This window comes from Oncorhynchus mykiss, chromosome 17 (genome assembly GCF_057628025.1).
Source record: "Oncorhynchus mykiss isolate SJ-2025 chromosome 17, ASM5762802v1, whole genome shotgun sequence".
Lineage (NCBI taxonomy): Eukaryota > Metazoa > Chordata > Actinopteri > Salmoniformes > Salmonidae > Oncorhynchus > Oncorhynchus mykiss.
In genome coordinates, this window is record NC_143038.1 from 69,930,178 (window position 1) to 69,952,603 (window position 22,426).

Consider the following 22,426-nt stretch of genomic DNA (forward strand, 5'->3'; position numbering starts at 1 on the left):
TGTATTCCCCAAAGCAGAAGGTGTTGGAGATAAACCTCTGTGGTCCTAACGCTGCAATCATAATACCTGCTCTCTCTGTCTCTCTCTGTCTCTCTCTGTCTCTCTCTGAAGCTTCTCCATGATTGAGCTGCTCCATGAGCTGATTGTTTTGTTCAGCTTGTGGCTGAACTGTCCAGCTATGTGATCTGATCCTCCTGAGCTCTGCTGTGATGATATAGACTGACAGTCCAGCCTGTCCACTCCTGTCCACTGTCCACTCTAACATCTTTCACTGTCAACTGTTCAATCATATAGGGAGAATCTCAATTGAACCTTTATTTAACGAGGCAAGTCAGTTAAGAACAAATTCCTATTTGCAATGATGGCCTAGGAACAGTGGGTTAACTGCCTTGTTCATGGGCAGAATGACATATTTTTACCTTGTCAGCTCGGGGATTCGATCTAGCAACCTTTCGGTTACTGGCCCAACTCTCTGACCACTAGACTACCTGCCTCCCCTGATTGCATTCTCCTTGCGTCCTATATTTTCGCCGCCTCCTCAAAACCCATTGGACGAGAAAGCCAGAGGTCCCTCCCCTCTGACCTCCTCATAAATTAGTTTTGAGAAGGAGTCGAGGAGAGAGGACGCGAGGAGAATGCAACCGAGATTCTCCCATAGACAGACAGACAGACAACACACAGTGACAGAAAGGACAAACTGGGCCTTGGCCAGACAAGGATGTCTAGTCCTCTCTCTCTCTCTCTCTCTCTAGTCCTCTGTCTATCCAGGCAGCCCTAACAGACACATTAAGCCATATTGCCAATCCTCCTCGGTCTTACCCATCCATAGACTGTGTAACAACGGGTCTTATCAGATTGAGTTCTGATTAGTTTTCAGATTAAAATGAATTCGAAGAATTGATGATGACGATTGAATCTGTGACCAATGATCCCTTTAAACCTTTAAGATCCACTTTAGCCCTCCAAAGGACATTTCTTTGTGATACGTTTCGGGGAGGGGGGGGGGGGGGGACACGACTCCATTACTGTGTAATAACAGACTTTACTACTAGGTTTAAGGGCAACTTCATGAAAACGTGGTTGATAGTGAATATGTTGGTTGAGTTGTTAACTCTTACCTGTATTTTGATGGTGAGGTGAGGTGAGTCTTCCCCTTTTACTATGTAAAGTGTTTTGGGTGTATAGAAAAGTATAATCTATTATTATTAATGAACTGTAGGCTAATGGGTTGTATGTTGTTTTTACAGAGCGAGTGGTGCCCTACCTCAGCCGTCCAGCCCTGCCTGCCCTGCTCCTCCCCAGTGGAACACACCTCTTCAGCCCTAACTCCATCTGCCAGTCAGTACCCCTGCTCTACCATCTATACTAACGTACTATATCATTCCTCCATTATATAGACATTTCTGCCAGTCAGTACCCCTGCTCTACCATCTATACTAACACACTATATCATTCCTCCATTATATAGCCTCAGACATTCACACCTTTACTCTCTAGGAAGTCCTAAAGATCGGAAGGGGTATGATCAAATCTAATCTAAAGTTATTTGTCACATGCGCCGAATACAACAGGTGTAGTGTAGACCTTACTGTGAAATGCAGACTACAACAGGTGTAGTAGACCTTACCGTGAAATGCTTACTGACAAGCCCTTAACCAACAGTGCAGTTCAAGAAATAAAGAGTTAAGAAAATTTTACAAAATAAACTAAAGTAATTTTTTATATAAAAGTAACACAATAAAAAAGTAATATAGAGACTATATACAGGGGGTACAGGTACAGAGTCAATGTGGAGGCTATATACAGGGGGTACCGGTACCGAGTCAATTTGGAGGCTATATACAGGGGGTACAGGTACAGAGTCAATGTGGAGGCTATATACAGGGGGTACCAGTACAGAGTCAATGTGGAGGCTATATACAGGGGGTACCGGTACAGAGTCAATATGGAGACTATATACAGGGGGTACCAGTACAGAGTCAATGTGGAGTCTATATACAGGGGGTACCAGTACAGAGTCAATGTGGAGGCTATATACAGGGGGTACCGGTACAGAGTCAATGTGGAGACTATATACAGGGGGTACCGGTACAGAGTCAATGTGGAGGCTATATACAGGGGGTACCGGTACAGAGTCAATGTGGAGACTATATACAGGGGGTACCGGTACAGAGTCAATGTGGAGGCTATATACAGGGGGTACCAGTACAGAGTCAATGTGGAGGCTATATACAGGGGGTACCGGTACCGAGTCAATGTGGAGTCTATATACAGGGGGTACCGGTACAGAGTCAATGTGGAGGCTATATACAGGGGGTACTGGTACAGAGTCAATGTGGAGGCTATATACAGGGGGTACCGGTACAGAGTCAATGTGGAGGCTATATACAGGGGGTACCGGTACAGAGTCAATGTGGAGGCTATATACAGGGGGTACCGGTACAGAGTCAATGTGGAGGCTATATACAGGGGGTACCGGTACAGAGTCAATGTGGAGGCTATATACAGGGGGTACCGGTACAGAGTCAATGTGGAGGCTATATACAGGGGGTACCGGTACCGAGTCAATGTGGAGACTATATACAGGGGGTACTGGTACAGAGTCAGTGTGGAGGCTATATACAGGGGGTACCGGTACAGAGTCAATGTGGAGGCTATATACAGGGGGTACCGGTACCGAGTCAATGTGGAGTCTATATACAGGGGGTACTGGTACAGAGTCAATGTGGAGGCTATATACAGGGAGTACCGGTACAGAGTCAATGTGGAGGCTATATACAGGGGGTACCGGTACCGAGTCAATGTGGAGACTATATACAGGGGGTACTGGTACAGAGTCAGTGTGGAGGCTATATACAGGGGGTACCGGTACCGAGTCAATGTGGAGACTATATACAGGGGGTACTGGTACAGAGTCAATGTGGAGGCTATATACAGGGGGTACCAGTACAGAGTGAATGTGGAGGCTATATACAGGGGGTACCGGTACAGAGTCAATGTGGAGGCTATATACAGGGGGTACCGGTACAGAGTCAATGTGGAGGCTATATACAGGGGGTACTGGTACAGAGTCAATGTGGAGGCTATATACAGGGGGTACCGGTACAGAGTCAATGTGGAGACTATATACAGGGGGTACTGGTACAGAGTCAGTGTGGAGGCTATATACAGGGGGTACTGGTACAGAGTCAGTGTGGAGGCTATATACAGGGGGTACCGGTACCGAGTCAATGTGGAGACTATATACAGGGGGTACTGGTACAGAGTCAATGTGGAGGCTATATACAGGGGGTACCGGTACAGAGTCAATGTGGAGGCTATATACAGGGGGTACCGGTACAGAGTCAATGTGGAGGCTATATACAGGGGGTACCGGTACCGAGTCAATGTGGAGACTATATACAGGGGGTACTGGTACAGAGTCAGTGTGGAGGCTATATACAGGGGGTACCGGTACAGAGTCAACGTGGAGGCTATATACAGGGGGTACCGGTACCGAGTCAATGTGGAGTCTATATACAGGGGGTACTGGTACAGAGTCAATGTGGAGGCTATATACAGGGAGTACCGGTACAGAGTCAATGTGGAGGCTATATACAGGGGGTACCGGTACCGAGTCAATGTGGAGACTATATACAGGGGGTACTGGTACAGAGTCAGTGTGGAGGCTATATACAGGGGGTACCGGTACCGAGTCAATGTGGAGACTATATACAGGGGGTACTGGTACAGAGTCAATGTGGAGGCTATATACAGGGGGTACCAGTACAGAGTGAATGTGGAGGCTATATACAGGGGGTACCGGTACAGAGTCAATGTGGAGGCTATATACAGGGGGTACCGGTACAGAGTCAATGTGGAGGCTATATACAGGGGGTACTGGTACAGAGTCAATGTGGAGGCTATATACAGGGGGTACCGGTACCGAGTCAATGTGGAGACTATATACAGGGGGTACTGGTACAGAGTCAATGTGGAGGCTATATACAGGGGGTACCGGTACAGAGTGAATGTGGAGGCTATATACAGGGGGTACCAGTACAGAGTGAATGTGGAGGCTATATACAGGGATTACTGGTACCGAGTCAATGTGGAGGCTATATACAGGGATTACTGGTACCGAGTCAATGTGGAGGCTATATACAGGTGGTACTGGTACAGAGTCAGTGTGGAGGCTATATACAGGGGGTACCGGTACAGAGTCAATGTGGAGACTATATACAGGGGGTACCGGTACAGAGTCAATGTGGAGGCTATATACAGGGGGTACCGGTACCGAGTCAATGTGGAGACTATATACAGGGGGTACTGGTACAGAGTCAGTGTGGAGGCTATATACAGGGGGTACCGGTACAGAGTCAATGTGGAGACTATATACAGGGGGTACCGGTACAGAGTCAATGTGGAGTCTATATACAGGGGGTACTGGTACAGAGTCAGTGTGGAGGCTATATACAGGGGGTACTGGTACAGAGTCAGTGTGGAGGCTATATACAGGGGGTACCGGTACCGAGTCAATGTGGAGACTATATACAGGGGGTACTGGTACAGAGTCAATGTGGAGGCTATATACAGGGGGTACCAGTACAGAGTGAATGTGGAGGCTATATACAGGGGGTACCGGTACAGAGTCAATGTGGAGACTATATACAGGGGGTACCGGTACCGAGTCAATGTGGAGACTATATACAGGGATTACTGGTACCGAGTCAATGTGGAGGCTATATACAGGTGGTACCGGTACAGAGTCAGTGTGGAGGCTATATACAGGGGGTACCGGTACAGAGTCAATGTGGAGACTATATACAGGGGGTACCGGTACAGAGTCAATGTGGAGGCTATATACAGGGGGTACCGGTACCGAGTCAATGTGGAGACTATATACAGGGGGTACTGGTACAGAGTCAGTGTGGAGGCTATATACAGGGGGTACCGGTACAGAGTCAATGTGGAGACTATATACAGGGGGTACCGGTACAGAGTCAATGTGGAGTCTATATACAGGGGGTACTGGTACAGAGTCAGTGTGGAGGCTATATACAGGGGGTACTGGTACAGAGTCAATGTGGAGACTATATACAGGGGGTACCGGTACAGAGTCAATGTAGAGGCTATATACAGGGGGTACTGGTACAGAGTCAGTGTGGAGGCTATATACAGGGGGTACCAGTACAGAGTCAATGTGGAGACTATATACAGGGGGTACCGGTACAGAGTCAATGTAGAGGCTATATACAGGGGGTACCGGTACCGAGTCAATGTGGAGACTATATACAGGGGGTACCGGTACAGAGTCAATGTAGAGGCTATATACAGGGGGTACTGGTACAGAGTCAGTGTGGAGGCTATATACAGGGGGTACCAGTACAGAGTCAATGTGGAGACTATATACATGGGGTACCGGTACAGAGTCAATGTAGAGGCTATATACAGGGGGTACCGGTACCGAGTCAATGTGGAGACTATATACAGGGGGTACTGGTACAGAGTCAGTGTGGAGGCTATATACAGGGGGTACCGGTACCGAGTCAATGTGGAGACTATATACAGGGGGTACTGGTACAGAGTCAATGTGGAGTCTATATACAGGGGGTACTGGTACAGAGTCAATGTGGAGACTATATACAGGGGGTACTGGTACAGAGTCAATGTGGAGTCTATATACAGGGGGTACCTGTACCGAGTCAATGTGGAGACTATATACAGGGGGTACCGGTACAGAGTAAATGTGGAGGCTATATACAGGGGGTACCGGTACAGAGTCAATGAGGAGACTATATACAGGGGTACCAGTACAGAGTCAATGTGGAGGCTATATACAGGGGGTACCGGTACAGAGTCAATGAGGAGACTATATACAGGGGGTACCGGTACAGAGTCAATGTGGAGGCTATATACATGGTGTTACGGTACAGAGTCAATGTGGAGGCTACATACAGGGTGTTACGGTACAGAGTCAATGTGGAGGCTATATACAGGGGGTACCGGTACCGAGTCAATGTGGAGACTATATACAGGGGGTACTGGTACAGAGTCAATGTGGAGGCTATATACAGGGGGGACTGGTACAGAGTCAATGTGGAGGCTATATACAGGGGGTACTGGTACAGAGTCAATGTGGAGGCTATATACAGGGGGTACCGGTACAGAGTCAATGTGGAGGCTATATACAGGGGGTACCAGTAAAGAGTCAATGTGGAGGCTATATACAGGGGGTACCGGTACAGAGTCAATGTGGAGGCTATATACAGGGGGTACCAGTACAGAGTCAATGTGGAGTCTATATACAGGGGGTACCGGTACAGAGTCAATGTGGAGGCTATATACAGGGGGTACCGGTACAGAGTCAATGTGGAGGCTATATACAGGGGGTACCAGTAAAGAGTCAATGTGGAGGCTATATACAGGGGGTACCGGTACAGAGTCAATGTGGAGGCTATATACAGGGGGTACCAGTACAGAGTCAATGTGGAGTCTATATACAGGGGATACCGGTACAGAGTCAATGTGGAGGCTATATACAGGGGGTACCAGTACAGAGTCAATGTGGAGGCTATATACAGGGGGTACCGGTACAGAGTCAATGTGGAGGCTATATACAGGGGGTACCGGTACAGAGTCAATGTGGAGGCTATATACAGGGGGTACCGGTACAGAGACAATGTGGAGGCTATATACAGGGGGTACCGGTACAGAGTCAATGTGGAGGCTATATACAGGGGGTACCGGTACAGAGTCAATGTGGAGGCTATATACAGGGGGTACCGGTACAGAGTCAATGTGGAGGCTATATACAGGGGGTACCGGTACAGAGTCAATGTGGAGGCTATATACAGGGGGTACCGGTACCGAGTCAATGTGGAGACTATATACAGGGGGTACTGGTACAGAGTCAGTGTGGAGGCTATATACAGGGGGTACCGGTACAGAGTCAATGTGGAGGCTATATACAGGGGGTACCGGTACCGAGTCAATGTGGAGTCTATATACAGGGGGTACTGGTACAGAGTCAATGTGGAGGCTATATACAGGGAGTACCGGTACAGAGTCAATGTGGAGGCTATATACAGGGGGTACCGGTACCGAGTCAATGTGGAGACTATATACAGGGGGTACTGGTACAGAGTCAGTGTGGAGGCTATATACAGGGGGTACCGTTACCGAGTCAATGTGGAGACTATATACAGGGGGTACTGGTACAGAGTCAATGTGGAGGCTATATACAGGGGGTACCAGTACAGAGTGAATGTGGAGGCTATATACAGGGGGTACCGGTACAGAGTCAATGTGGAGGCTATATACAGGGGGTACCGGTACAGAGTCAATGTGGAGGCTATATACAGGGGGTACTGGTACAGAGTCAATGTGGAGACTATATACAGGGGGTACCGGTACAGAGTCAATGTGGAGACTATATACAGGGGGTACTGGTACAGAGTCAATGTGGAGACTATATACAGGGGGTACCGGTACCGAGTCAATGTGGAGACTATATACAGGGATTACTGGTACCGAGTCAATGTGGAGGCTATATACAGGTGGTACTGGTACAGAGTCAGTGTGGAGGCTATATACAGGGGGTACCGGTACAGAGTCAATGTGGAGACTATATACAGGGGGTACCGGTATAGAGTCAATGTGGAGGCTATATACAGGGGGTACCGGTACCGAGTCAATGTGGAGACTATATACAGGGGGTACTGGTACAGAGTCAGTGTGGAGGCTATATACAGGGGGTACTGGTACAGAGTCAATGTGGAGACTATATACAGGGGGTACCGGTACAGAGTCAATGTAGAGGCTATATACAGGGGGTACTGGTACAGAGTCAGTGTGGAGGCTATATACAGGGGGTACCAGTACAGAGTCAATGTGGAGACTATATACAGGGGGTACCGGTACAGAGTCCATGTAGAGGCTATATACAGGGGGTACCGGTACCGAGTCAATGTGGAGACTATATACAGGGATTACTGGTACCGAGTCAATGTGGAGGCTATATACAGGTGGTACTGGTACAGAGTCAGTGTGGAGGCTATATACAGGGGGTACCGGTACAGAGTCAATGTGGAGACTATATACAGGGGGTACCGGTACAGAGTCAATGTGGAGGCTATATACAGGGGGTACCGGTACCGAGTCAATGTGGAGACTATATACAGGGGGTACTGGTACAGAGTCAGTGTGGAGGCTATATACAGGGGGTACCGGTACCGAGTCAATGTGGAGACTATATACAGGGGGTACCGGTACAGAGTCAATGTGGAGTCTATATACAGGGGGTACTGGTACAGAGTCAGTGTGGAGGCTATATACAGGGGGTACTGGTACAGAGTCAATGTGGAGACTATATACAGGGGGTACTGGTACAGAGTCAATGTAGAGGCTATATACAGGGGGTACTGGTACAGAGTCAGTGTGGAGGCTATATACAGGGGGTACCAATACAGAGTCAATGTGGAGACTATATACAGGGGGTACCGGTACAGAGTCAATGTAGAGGCTATATACAGGGGGTACTGGTACAGAGTCAATGTGGAGGCTATATACAGGGGGGTACCGGTACAGAGTCAATGTGGAGGCTATATACAGGGGGTACCGGTACAGAGTCAATGTGGAGGCTATATACAGGGGGTACCGGTACAGAGTCAATGTGGAGGCTATATACAGGGGGTACCGGTACAGAGTCAATGTGGAGGCTATATACAGGGGGTACCGGTACAGAGTCAATGTGGAGGCTATATACAGGGGGTACCGGTACAGAGTCAATGTGGAGGCTATATACAGGGGGTACCGGTACAGAGTCAGTGTGGAGGCTATATACAGGGGGTACTGGTACAGAGTCAGTGTGGAGGCTATATACAGGGGGTACCGGTACCGAGTCAATGTGGAGACTATATACAGGGGGTACTGGTACAGAGTCAATGTAGAGGCTATATACAGGGGGTACCGGTACAGAGTGAATGTGGAGGCTATATACAGGGGGTACCGGTACAGAGTCAATGTGGAGGCTATATACAGGGGGTACCGGTACAGAGTCAATGTGGAGGCTATATACAGGGGGTACTGGTACAGAGTCAATGTGGAGGCTATATACAGGGGGTACCGGTACAGAGTCAATGTGGAGACTATATACAGGGGGTACTGGTACAGAGTCAGTGTGGAGGCTATATACAGGGGGTACTGGTACAGAGTCAGTGTGGAGGCTATATACAGGGGGTACCGGTACGAGTCAATGTGGAGACTATATACAGGGGGTACTGGTACAGAGTCAATGTGGAGGCTATATACAGGGGGTACCAGTACAGAGTGAATGTGGAGGCTATATACAGGGGGTACCGGTACAGAGTCAGTGTGGAGGCTATATACAGGGGGTACTGGTACAGAGTCAGTGTGGAGGCTATATACAGGGGGTACCGGTACCGAGTCAATGTGGAGACTATATACAGGGGGTACTGGTACAGAGTCAATGTAGAGGCTATATACAGGTGGTACTGGTACAGAGTCAGTGTGGAGGCTATATACAGGGGGTACCGGTACAGAGTCAATGTGGAGGCTATATACAGGGGGTACTGGTACAGAGTCAATGTGGAGGCTATATACAGGGGGTACCGGTACAGAGTCAATGTGGAGACTATATACAGGGGGTACTGGTACAGAGTCAGTGTGGAGGCTATATACAGGGGGTACTGGTACAGAGTCAGTGTGGAGGCTATATACAGGGGGTACCGGTACGAGTCAATGTGGAGACTATATACAGGGGGTACTGGTACAGAGTCAATGTGGAGGCTATATACAGGGGGTACCAGTACAGAGTGAATGTGGAGGCTATATACAGGGGGTACCGGTACAGAGTCAATGTGGAGACTATATACAGGGGGTACCTGTACCGAGTCAATGTGGAGACTATATACAGGGATTACTGGTACCGAGTCAATGTGGAGGCTATATACAGGTGGTACTGGTACAGAGTCAGTGTGGAGGCTATATACAGGGGGTACCGGTACAGAGTCAATGTGGAGACTATATACAGGGGGTACCGGTACAGAGTCAATGTGGAGGCTATATACAGGGGGTACCGGTACCGAGTCAATGTGGAGACTATATACAGGGGGTACTGGTACAGAGTCAATGTGGAGACTATATACAGGGGGTACCGGTACAGAGTCAATGTAGAGGCTATATACAGGGGGTACCGGTACCGAGTCAATGTGGAGACTATATACAGGGGGTACCGGTACAGAGTCAATGTAGAGGCTATATACAGGGGGTACTGGTACAGAGTCAGTGTGGAGGCTATATACAGGGGGTACCAGTACAGAGTCAATGTGGAGACTATATACATGGGGTACCGGTACAGAGTCAATGTAGAGGCTATATACAGGGGGTACCGGTACCGAGTCAATGTGGAGACTATATACAGGGGGTACTGGTACAGAGTCAGTGTGGAGGCTATATACAGGGGGTACCGGTACCGAGTCAATGTGGAGACTATATACAGGGGGTACTGGTACAGAGTCAATGTGGAGTCTATATACAGGGGGTACTGGTACAGAGTCAATGTGGAGACTATATACAGGGGGTACTGGTACAGAGTCAATTTGGAGTCTATATACAGGGGGTACCGGTACCGAGTCAATGTGGAGACTATATACAGGGGGTACCGGTACAGAGTAAATGTGGAGGCTATATACAGGGGGTACCGGTACAGAGTCAATGAGGAGACTATATACAGGGGGTACCAGTACAGAGTCAATGTGGAGTCTATATACAGGGGGTACCGGTACAGAGTCAATGAGGAGACTATATACAGGGGGTACCGGTACAGAGTCAATGTGGAGGCTATATACATGGTGTTACGGTACAGAGTCAATGTGGAGGCTACATACAGGGTGTTACGGTACAGAGTCAATGTGGAGGCTATATACAGGGGGTACCGGTACCGAGTCAATGTGGAGACTATATACAGGGGGTACTGGTACAGAGTCAATGTGGAGGCTATATACAGGGGGTACTGGTACAGAGTCAATGTGGAGGCTATATACAGGGGGTACCGGTACCGAGTCAATGTGGAGACTATATACAGGGGGTACTGGTACAGAGTCAATGTGGAGTCTATATACAGGGGGTACCGGTACAGAGTCAATGTGGAGTCTATATACAGGGAGTACCGGTACAGAGTCAATGTGGAGTCTATATACAGGGGGTACCGGTACAGAGTCAATGTGGAGTCTATATACAGGGGGTACCGGTACAGAGTCAATGTGGAGGCTATATACAGGGGGTACCGGTACAGAGTCAATGTGGAGGCTATATACAGGGAGTACCGGTACAGAGTCAATGTGGAGTCTATATACAGGGGGTACCGGTACAGAGTCAATGTGGAGGCTATATACAGGGAGTACCGGTACAGAGTCAATGTGGAGTCTATATACAGGGGGTACCGGTACAGAGTCAATGTGGAGTCTATATACAGGGGGTACTGGTACAGAGTCAATGTGGAGGCTATATACAGGGAGTACCGGTACAGAGTCAATGTGGAGTCTATATACAGGGGGTACCGGTACAGAGTCAATGTGGAGGCTATATACAGGGAGTACCGGTACAGAGTCAATGTGGAGGCTATATACAGGGGGTACTGGTACAGAGTCAATGTGGAGGCTATATACAGGGGGTACTGGTACAGAGTCAATGTGGAGGCTATATACAGGGGGTACCGGTACAGAGTCAATGAGGAGACTATATACAGGGGGTACCGGTACAGAGTCAATGTGGAGGCTATATACATGGTGTTACGGTACAGAGTCAATGTGGAGGCTACATACAGGGTGTTACGGTACAGAGTCAATGTGGAGGCTATATACAGGGGGTACCGGTACCGAGTCAATGTGGAGACTATATACAGGGGGTACTGGTACAGAGTCAATGTGGAGGCTATATACAGGGGGTACTGGTACAGAGTCAATGTGGAGGCTATATACAGGGGGTACCGGTACCGAGTCAATGTGGAGACTATATACAGGGGGTACTGGTACAGAGTCAATGTGGAGTCTATATACAGGGGGTACCGGTACAGAGTCAATGTGGAGTCTATATACAGGGAGTACCGGTACAGAGTCAATGTGGAGTCTATATACAGGGGGTACCGGTACAGAGTCAATGTGGAGTCTATATACAGGGGGTACCGGTACAGAGTCAATGTGGAGGCTATATACAGGGGGTACCGGTACAGAGTCAATGTGGAGGCTATATACAGGGAGTACCGGTACAGAGTCAATGTGGAGTCTATATACAGGGGGTACCGGTACAGAGTCAATGTGGAGGCTATATACAGGGAGTACCGGTACAGAGTCAATGTGGAGTCTATATACAGGGGGTACCGGTACAGAGTCAATGTGGAGTCTATATACAGGGGGTACTGGTACAGAGTCAATGTGGAGGCTATATACAGGGAGTACCGGTACAGAGTCAATGTGGAGTCTATATACAGGGGGTACCGGTACAGAGTCAATGTGGAGGCTATATACAGGGAGTACCGGTACAGAGTCAATGTGGAGGCTATATACAGGGGGTACTGGTACAGAGTCAATGTGGAGGCTATATACAGGGGGTACTGGTACAGAGTCAATGTGGAGGCTATATACAGGGAGTACCGGTACAGAGTCAATGTGGAGTCTATATACAGGGGGTACCGGTACAGAGTCAATGTGGAGGCTATATACAGGGAGTACCGGTACAGAGTCAATGTGGAGTCTATATACAGGGGGTACCGGTACAGAGTCAATGTGGAGTCTATATACAGGGGGTACTGGTACAGAGTCAATGTGGAGGCTATATACAGGGAGTACCGGTACAGAGTCAATGTGGAGTCTATATACAGGGGGTACCGGTACAGAGTCAATGTGGAGGCTATATACAGGGAGTACCGGTACAGAGTCAATGTGGAGGCTATATACAGGGGGTACTGGTACAGAGTCAATGTGGAGGCTATATACAGGGAATACCGGTACAGAGTCAATGTGGAGTCTATATACAGGGGGTACCGGTACCGAGTCAATGTGGAGGCTATATACAGGGACTACCGGTACAGAGTCAATGTGGAGGCTATATACAGGGGGTACTGGTACAGAGTCAATGTGGAGGCTATATACAGGGGGTACCGGTACAGAGTCAATGTGGAGTCTATATACAGGGGGTACTGGTACAGAGTCAATGTGGAGTCTATATACAGGGGTTACTGGTACAGAGTCAATGTGGAGGCTATATACAGGGGGTACCGGTACAGAGTCAATGTGGAGGCTATATACAGGGGGTACCGGTACAGAGTCAATGTGGAGTCTATATACAGGGGGTACCGGTACAGATTCAATGTGGAGGCTATATACAGGGGGTACCGGTACAGAGTCAATGTGGAGGCTATATACAGGTGGTACTGGTACAGAGTCAGTGTGGAGGCTATATACAGGGGGTACCGGTACAGAGTCAATGTGGAGACTATATACAGGGGGTACCGGTACAGAGTCAATGTGGAGGCTATATACAGGGGGTACCGGTACCGAGTCAATGTGGAGACTATATACAGGGGGTACTGGTACAGAGTCAATGTGGAGACTATATACAGGGGGTACCGGTACAGAGTCAATGTAGAGGCTATATACAGGGGGTACCGGTACCGAGTCAATGTGGAGACTATATACAGGGGGTACCGGTACAGAGTCAATGTAGAGGCTATATACAGGGGGTACTGGTACAGAGTCAGTGTGGAGGCTATATACAGGGGGTACCAGTACAGAGTCAATGTGGAGACTATATACATGGGGTACCGGTACAGAGTCAATGTAGAGGCTATATACAGGGGGTACCGGTACCGAGTCAATGTGGAGACTATATACAGGGGGTACTGGTACAGAGTCAGTGTGGAGGCTATATACAGGGGGTACCGGTACCGAGTCAATGTGGAGGCTATATACAGGGGGTACCGGTACCGAGTCAATGTGGAGTCTATATACAGGGGGTACTGGTACAGAGTCAATGTGGAGACTATATACAGGGGGTACTGGTACAGAGTCAATTTGGAGTCTATATACAGGGGGTACCGGTACCGAGTCAATGTGGAGACTATATACAGGGGGTACCGGTACAGAGTAAATGTGGAGGCTATATACAGGGGGTACCGGTACAGAGTCAATGAGGAGACTATATACAGGGGGTACCAGTACAGAGTCAATGTGGAGGCTATATACAGGGGGTACCGGTACAGAGTCAATGAGGAGACTATATACAGGGGGTACCGGTACAGAGTCAATGTGGAGGCTATATACATGGTGTTACGGTACAGAGTCAATGTGGAGGCTACATACAGGGTGTTACGGTACAGAGTCAATGTGGAGGCTATATACAGGGGGTACCGGTACCGAGTCAATGTGGAGACTATATACAGGGGGTACTGGTACAGAGTCAATGTGGAGGCTATATACAGGGGGTACTGGTACAGAGTCAATGTGGAGGCTATATACAGGGGGTACCGGTACCGAGTCAATGTGGAGACTATATACAGGGGGTACTGGTACAGAGTCAATGTGGAGTCTATATACAGGGGGTACCGGTACAGAGTCAATGTGGAGTCTATATACAGGGAGTACCGGTACAGAGTCAATGTGGAGTCTATATACAGGGGGTACCGGTACAGAGTCAATGTGGAGTCTATATACAGGGGGTACCGGTACAGAGTCAATGTGGAGGCTATATACAGGGGGTACCGGTACAGAGTCAATGTGGAGGCTATATACAGGGAGTACCGGTACAGAGTCAATGTGGAGTCTATATACAGGGGGTACCGGTACAGAGTCAATGTGGAGGCTATATACAGGGAGTACCGGTACAGAGTCAATGTGGAGTCTATATACAGGGGGTACCGGTACAGAGTCAATGTGGAGTCTATATACAGGGGGTACTGGTACAGAGTCAATGTGGAGGCTATATACAGGGAGTACCGGTACAGAGTCAATGTGGAGTCTATATACAGGGGGTACCGGTACAGAGTCAATGTGGAGGCTATATACAGGGAGTACCGGTACAGAGTCAATGTGGAGGCTATATACAGGGGGTACTGGTACAGAGTCAATGTGGAGGCTATATACAGGGGGTACTGGTACAGAGTCAATGTGGAGGCTATATACAGGGAGTACCGGTACAGAGTCAATGTGGAGTCTATATACAGGGGGTACCGGTACAGAGTCAATGTGGAGGCTATATACAGGGAGTACCGGTACAGAGTCAATGTGGAGTCTATATACAGGGGGTACCGGTACAGAGTCAATGTGGAGTCTATATACAGGGGGTACTGGTACAGAGTCAATGTGGAGGCTATATACAGGGAGTACCGGTACAGAGTCAATGTGGAGTCTATATACAGGGGGTACCGGTACAGAGTCAATGTGGAGGCTATATACAGGGAGTACCGGTACAGAGTCAATGTGGAGGCTATATACAGGGGGTACTGGTACAGAGTCAATGTGGAGGCTATATACAGGGAATACCGGTACAGAGTCAATGTGGAGTCTATATACAGGGGGTACCGGTACCGAGTCAATGTGGAGGCTATATACAGGGACTACCGGTACAGAGTCAATGTGGAGGCTATATACAGGGGGTACTGGTACAGAGTCAATGTGGAGGCTATATACAGGGGGTACCGGTACAGAGTCAATGTGGAGTCTATATACAGGGGGTACTGGTACAGAGTCAATGTGGAGTCTATATACAGGGGTTACTGGTACAGAGTCAATGTGGAGGCTATATACAGTGGGTACCGGTACAGAGTCAATGTGGAGGCTATATACAGGGGGTACCGGTACAGAGTCAATGTGGAGTCTATATACAGGGGGTACCGGTACAGATTCAATGTGGAGGCTATATACAGGGGGTACCGGTACAGAGTCAATGTGGAGGCTATATACAGGTGGTACTGGTACAGAGTCAGTGTGGAGGCTATATACAGGGGGTACCGGTACAGAGTCAATGTGGAGACTATATACAGGGGGTACCGGTACAGAGTCAATGTGGAGGCTATATACAGGGGGTACCGGTACCGAGTCAATGTGGAGACTATATACAGGGGGTACTGGTACAGAGTCAATGTGGAGACTATATACAGGGGGTACCGGTACAGAGTCAATGTAGAGGCTATATACAGGGGGTACCGGTACCGAGTCAATGTGGAGACTATATACAGGGGGTACCGGTACAGAGTCAATGTAGAGGCTATATACAGGGGGTACTGGTACAGAGTCAGTGTGGAGGCTATATACAGGGGGTACCAGTACAGAGTCAATGTGGAGACTATATACATGGGGTACCGGTACAGAGTCAATGTAGAGGCTATATACAGGGGGTACCGGTACCGAGTCAATGTGGAGACTATATACAGGGGGTACTGGTACAGAGTCAGTGTGGAGGCTATATACAGGGGGTACCAGTACAGAGTGAATGTGGAGGCTATATACAGGGGGTACCGGTACAGAGTCAATGTGGAGACTATATACAGGGGGTACCGGTACCGAGTCAATGTGGAGACTATATACAGGGATTACTGGTACCGAGTCAATGTGGAGGCTATATACAGGTGGTACTGGTACAGAGTCAGTGTGGAGGCTATATACAGGGGGAACCGGTACAGAGTCAATGTGGAGACTATATACAGGGGGTACCGGTACAGAGTCAATGTGGAGGCTATATACAGGGGGTACCGGTACCGAGTCAATGTGGAGACTATATACAGGGGGTACTGGTACAGAGTCAATGTGGAGACTATATACAGGGGTACCGGTACAGAGTCAATGTAGAGGCTATATACAGGGGGTACCGGTACCGAGTCAATGTGGAGACTATATACAGGGGGTACCGGTACAGAGTCAATGTAGAGGCTATATACAGGGGGTACTGGTACAGAGTCAGTGTGGAGGCTATATACAGGGGGTACCAGTACAGAGTCAATGTGGAGACTATATACATGGGGTACCGGTACAGAGTCAATGTAGAGGCTATATACAGGGGGTACCGGTACCGAGTCAATGTGGAGACTATATACAGGGGGTACTGGTACAGAGTCAGTGTGGAGGCTATATACAGGGGGTACCGGTACCGAGTCAATGTGGAGACTATATACAGGGGGTACTGGTACAGAGTCAATGTGGAGTCTATATACAGGGGGTACTGGTACAGAGTCAATGTGGAGACTATATACAGGGGGTACTGGTACAGAGTCAATTTGGAGTCTATATACAGGGGGTACCGGTACCGAGTCAATGTGGAGACTATATACAGGGGGTACCGGTACAGAGTAAATGTGGAGGCTATATACAGGGGGTACCGGTACAGAGTCAATGAGGAGACTATATACAGGGGGTACCAGTACAGAGTCAATGTGGAGGCTATATACAGGGGGTACCGGTACAGAGTCAATGAGGAGACTATATACAGGGGGTACCGGTACAGAGTCAATGTGGAGGCTATATACATGGTGTTACGGTACAGAGTCAATGTGGAGGCTACATACAGGGTGTTACGGTACAGAGTCAATGTGGAGGCTATATACAGGGGGTACCGGTACCGAGTCAATGTGGAGGCTATATACAGGGGGTACTGGTACAGAGTCAATGTGGAGGCTATATACAGGGGGTACTGGTACAGAGTCAATGTGGAGGCTATATACAGGGGGTACCGGTACCGAGTCAATGTGGAGACTATATACAGGGGGTACTGGTACAGAGTCAATGTGGAGTCTATATACAGGGGGTACCGGTACAGAGTCAATGTGGAGTCTATATACAGGGAGTACCGGTACAGAGTCAATGTGGAGTCTATATACAGGGGGTACCGGTACAGAGTCAATGTGGAGTCTATATACAGGGGGTACCGGTACAGAGTCAATATGGAGGCTATATACAGGGGGTACCGGTACAGAGTCAATGTGGAGGCTATATACAGGGAGTACCGGTACAGAGTCAATGTGGAGTCTATATACAGGGGGTACCGGTACAGAGTCAATGTGGAGGCTATATACAGGGAGTACCGGTACAGAGTCAATGTGGAGTCTATATACAGGGGGTACCGGTACAGAGTCAATGTGGAGTCTATATACAGGGGGTACTGGTACAGAGTCAATGTGGAGGCTATATACAGGGAGTACCGGTACAGAGTCAATGTGGAGTCTATATACAGGGGGTACCGGTACAGAGTCAATGTGGAGGCTATATACAGGGAGTACCGGTACAGAGTCAATGTGGAGGCTATATACAGGGGGTACTGGTACAGAGTCAATGTGGAGGCTATATACAGGGGGTACTGGTACAGAGTCAATGTGGAGGCTATATACAGGGAGTACCGGTACAGAGTCAATGTGGAGTCTATATACAGGGGGTACCGGTACAGAGTCAATGTGGAGGCTATATACAGGGAGTACCGGTACAGAGTCAATGTGGAGTCTATATACAGGGGGTACCGGTACAGAGTCAATGTGGAGGCTATATACAGGGAGTACCGGTACAGAGTCAATGTGGAGGCTATATACAGGGGGTACTGGTACAGAGTCAATGTGGAGGCTATATACAGGGAGTACCGGTACAGAGTCAATGTGGAGTCTATATACAGGGGGTACCGGTACAGAGTCAATGTGGAGGCTATATACAGGGAGTACCGGTACAGAGTCAATGTGGAGGCTATATACAGGGGGTACTGGTACAGAGTCAATGTGGAGGCTATATACAGGGAATACCGGTACAGAGTCAATGTGGAGTCTATATACAGGGGGTACCGGTACCGAGTCAATGTGGAGGCTATATACAGGGACTACCGGTACAGAGTCAATGTGGAGGCTATATACAGGGGGTACTGGTACAGAGTCAATGTGGAGGCTATATACAGGGGGTACCGGTACAGAGTCAATGTGGAGTCTATATACAGGGGGTACTGGTACAGAGTCAATGTGGAGTCTATATACAGGGGTTACTGGTACAGAGTCAATGTGGAGGCTATATACAGTGGGTACCGGTACAGAGTCAATGTGGAGGCTATATACAGGGGGTACCGGTACAGAGTCAATGTGGAGTCTATATACAGGGGGTACCGGTACAGATTCAATGTGGAGGCTATATACAGGGGGTACCGGTACAGAGTCAATGTGGAGGCTATATACAGGTGGTACTGGTACAGAGTCAGTGTGGAGGCTATATACAGGGGGTACCGGTACAGAGTCAATGTGGAGACTATATACAGGGGGTACCGGTACAGAGTCAATGTGGAGGCTATATACAGGGGGTACCGGTACCGAGTCAATGTGGAGACTATATACAGGGGGTACTGGTACAGAGTCAATGTGGAGACTATATACAGGGGGTACCGGTACAGAGTCAATGTAGAGGCTATATACAGGGGGTACCGGTACCGAGTCAATGTGGAGACTATATACAGGGGGTACCGGTACAGAGTCAATGTAGAGGCTATATACAGGGGGTACTGGTACAGAGTCAGTGTGGAGGCTATATACAGGGGGTACCAGTACAGAGTCAATGTGGAGACTATATACATGGGGTACCGGTACAGAGTCAATGTAGAGGCTATATACAGGGGGTACCGGTACCGAGTCAATGTGGAGACTATATACAGGGGGTACTGGTACAGAGTCAGTGTGGAGGCTATATACAGGGGGTACCAGTACAGAGTGAATGTGGAGGCTATATACAGGGGGTACCGGTACAGAGTCAATGTGGAGACTATATACAGGGGGTACCGGTACCGAGTCAATGTGGAGACTATATACAGGGATTACTGGTACCGAGTCAATGTGGAGGCTATATACAGGTGGTACTGGTACAGAGTCAGTGTGGAGGCTATATACAGGGGGAACCGGTACAGAGTCAATGTGGAGACTATATACAGGGGGTACCGGTACAGAGTCAATGTGGAGGCTATATACAGGGGGTACCGGTACCGAGTCAATGTGGAGACTATATACAGGGGGTACTGGTACAGAGTCAATGTGGAGACTATATACAGGGGTACCGGTACAGAGTCAATGTAGAGGCTATATACAGGGGGTACCGGTACCGAGTCAATGTGGAGACTATATACAGGGGGTACCGGTACAGAGTCAATGTAGAGGCTATATACAGGGGGTACTGGTACAGAGTCAGTGTGGAGGCTATATACAGGGGGTACCAGTACAGAGTCAATGTGGAGACTATATACATGGGGTACCGGTACAGAGTCAATGTAGAGGCTATATACAGGGGGTACCGGTACCGAGTCAATGTGGAGACTATATACAGGGGGTACTGGTACAGAGTCAGTGTGGAGGCTATATACAGGGGGTACCGGTACCGAGTCAATGTGGAGACTATATACAGGGGGTACTGGTACAGAGTCAATGTGGAGTCTATATACAGGGGGTACTGGTACAGAGTCAATGTGGAGACTATATACAGGGGGTACTGGTACAGAGTCAATTTGGAGTCTATATACAGGGGGTACCGGTACCGAGTCAATGTGGAGACTATATACAGGGGGTACCGGTACAGAGTAAATGTGGAGGCTATATACAGGGGGTACCGGTACAGAGTCAATGAGGAGACTATATACAGGGGGTACCAGTACAGAGTCAATGTGGAGGCTATATACAGGGGGTACCGGTACAGAGTCAATGAGGAGACTATATACAGGGGGTACCGGTACAGAGTCAATGTGGAGGCTATATACATGGTGTTACGGTACAGAGTCAATGTGGAGGCTACATACAGGGTGTTACGGTACAGAGTCAATGTGGAGGCTATATACAGGGGGTACCGGTACCGAGTCAATGTGGAGGCTATATACAGGGGGTACTGGTACAGAGTCAATGTGGAGGCTATATACAGGGGGTACTGGTACAGAGTCAATGTGGAGGCTATATACAGGGGGTACCGGTACCGAGTCAATGTGGAGACTATATACAGGGGGTACTGGTACAGAGTCAATGTGGAGTCTATATACAGGGGGTACCGGTACAGAGTCAATGTGGAGTCTATATACAGGGAGTACCGGTACAGAGTCAATGTGGAGTCTATATACAGGGGGTACCGGTACAGAGTCAATGTGGAGTCTATATACAGGGGGTACCGGTACAGAGTCAATATGGAGGCTATATACAGGGGGTACCGGTACAGAGTCAATGTGGAGGCTATATACAGGGAGTACCGGTACAGAGTCAATGTGGAGTCTATATACAGGGGGTACCGGTACAGAGTCAATGTGGAGGCTATATACAGGGAGTACCGGTACAGAGTCAATGTGGAGTCTATATACAGGGGGTACCGGTACAGAGTCAATGTGGAGTCTATATACAGGGGGTACTGGTACAGAGTCAATGTGGAGGCTATATACAGGGAGTACCGGTACAGAGTCAATGTGGAGTCTATATACAGGGGGTACCGGTACAGAGTCAATGTGGAGGCTATATACAGGGAGTACCGGTACAGAGTCAATGTGGAGGCTATATACAGGGGGTACTGGTACAGAGTCAATGTGGAGGCTATATACAGGGGGTACTGGTACAGAGTCAATGTGGAGGCTATATACAGGGAGTACCGGTACAGAGTCAATGTGGAGTCTATATACAGGGGGTACCGGTACAGAGTCAATGTGGAGGCTATATACAGGGAGTACCGGTACAGAGTCAATGTGGAGTCTATATACAGGGGGTACCGGTACAGAGTCAATGTGGAGGCTATATACAGGGAGTACCGGTACAGAGTCAATGTGGAGGCTATATACAGGGGGTACTGGTACAGAGTCAATGTGGAGGCTATATACAGGGAGTACCGGTACAGAGTCAATGTGGAGGCTATATACAGGGGTTACTGGTACAGAGTCAATGTGGAGGCTATATACAGGGGGTACCGGTACAGAGTCAATGTGGAGGCTATATACAGGGGGTACCGGTACAGAGTCAATGTGGAGTCTATATACAGGGGGTACCGGTACAGATTCAATGTGGAGGCTATATACAGGGGGTACCGGTACAGAGTCAATGTGGAGGCTATATACAGGTGGTACTGGTACAGAGTCAGTGTGGAGGCTATATACAGGGGGTACCGGTACAGAGTCAATGTGGAGACTATATACAGGGGGTACCGGTACAGAGTCAATGTGGAGGCTATATACAGGGGGTACCGGTACCGAGTCAATGTGGAGACTATATACAGGGGGTACTGGTACAGAGTCAATGTGGAGACTATATACAGGGGGTACCGGTACAGAGTCAATGTAGAGGCTATATACAGGGGGTACCGGTACCGAGTCAATGTGGAGACTATATACAGGGGGTACCGGTACAGAGTCAATGTAGAGGCTATATACAGGGGGTACTGGTACAGAGTCAGTGTGGAGGCTA

At 48.7% G+C, this 22,426-nt stretch overlaps 1 protein-coding gene across 3 annotated transcripts in view; it reads left to right on the forward strand.

The window, feature by feature from the left end:
- Positions 1-22,426, forward strand: part of mars1 (methionyl-tRNA synthetase 1) — an 81,537-nt gene that overhangs the window by 9,278 nt on the left and 49,833 nt on the right. For all 3 annotated transcript variants that reach the window (XR_016488098.1, XM_090206448.1, XM_090206447.1), the window contains exon 2: positions 1,248-1,338. Coding sequence is in view for 2 of the 3 variants with exons in the window: in XM_090206448.1 (XP_090062574.1) it covers positions 1,248-1,338 (91 nt within the window). In the remaining variant the exon portion in view is untranslated. The remainder of the gene's footprint in view (positions 1-1,247; positions 1,339-22,426) is intronic.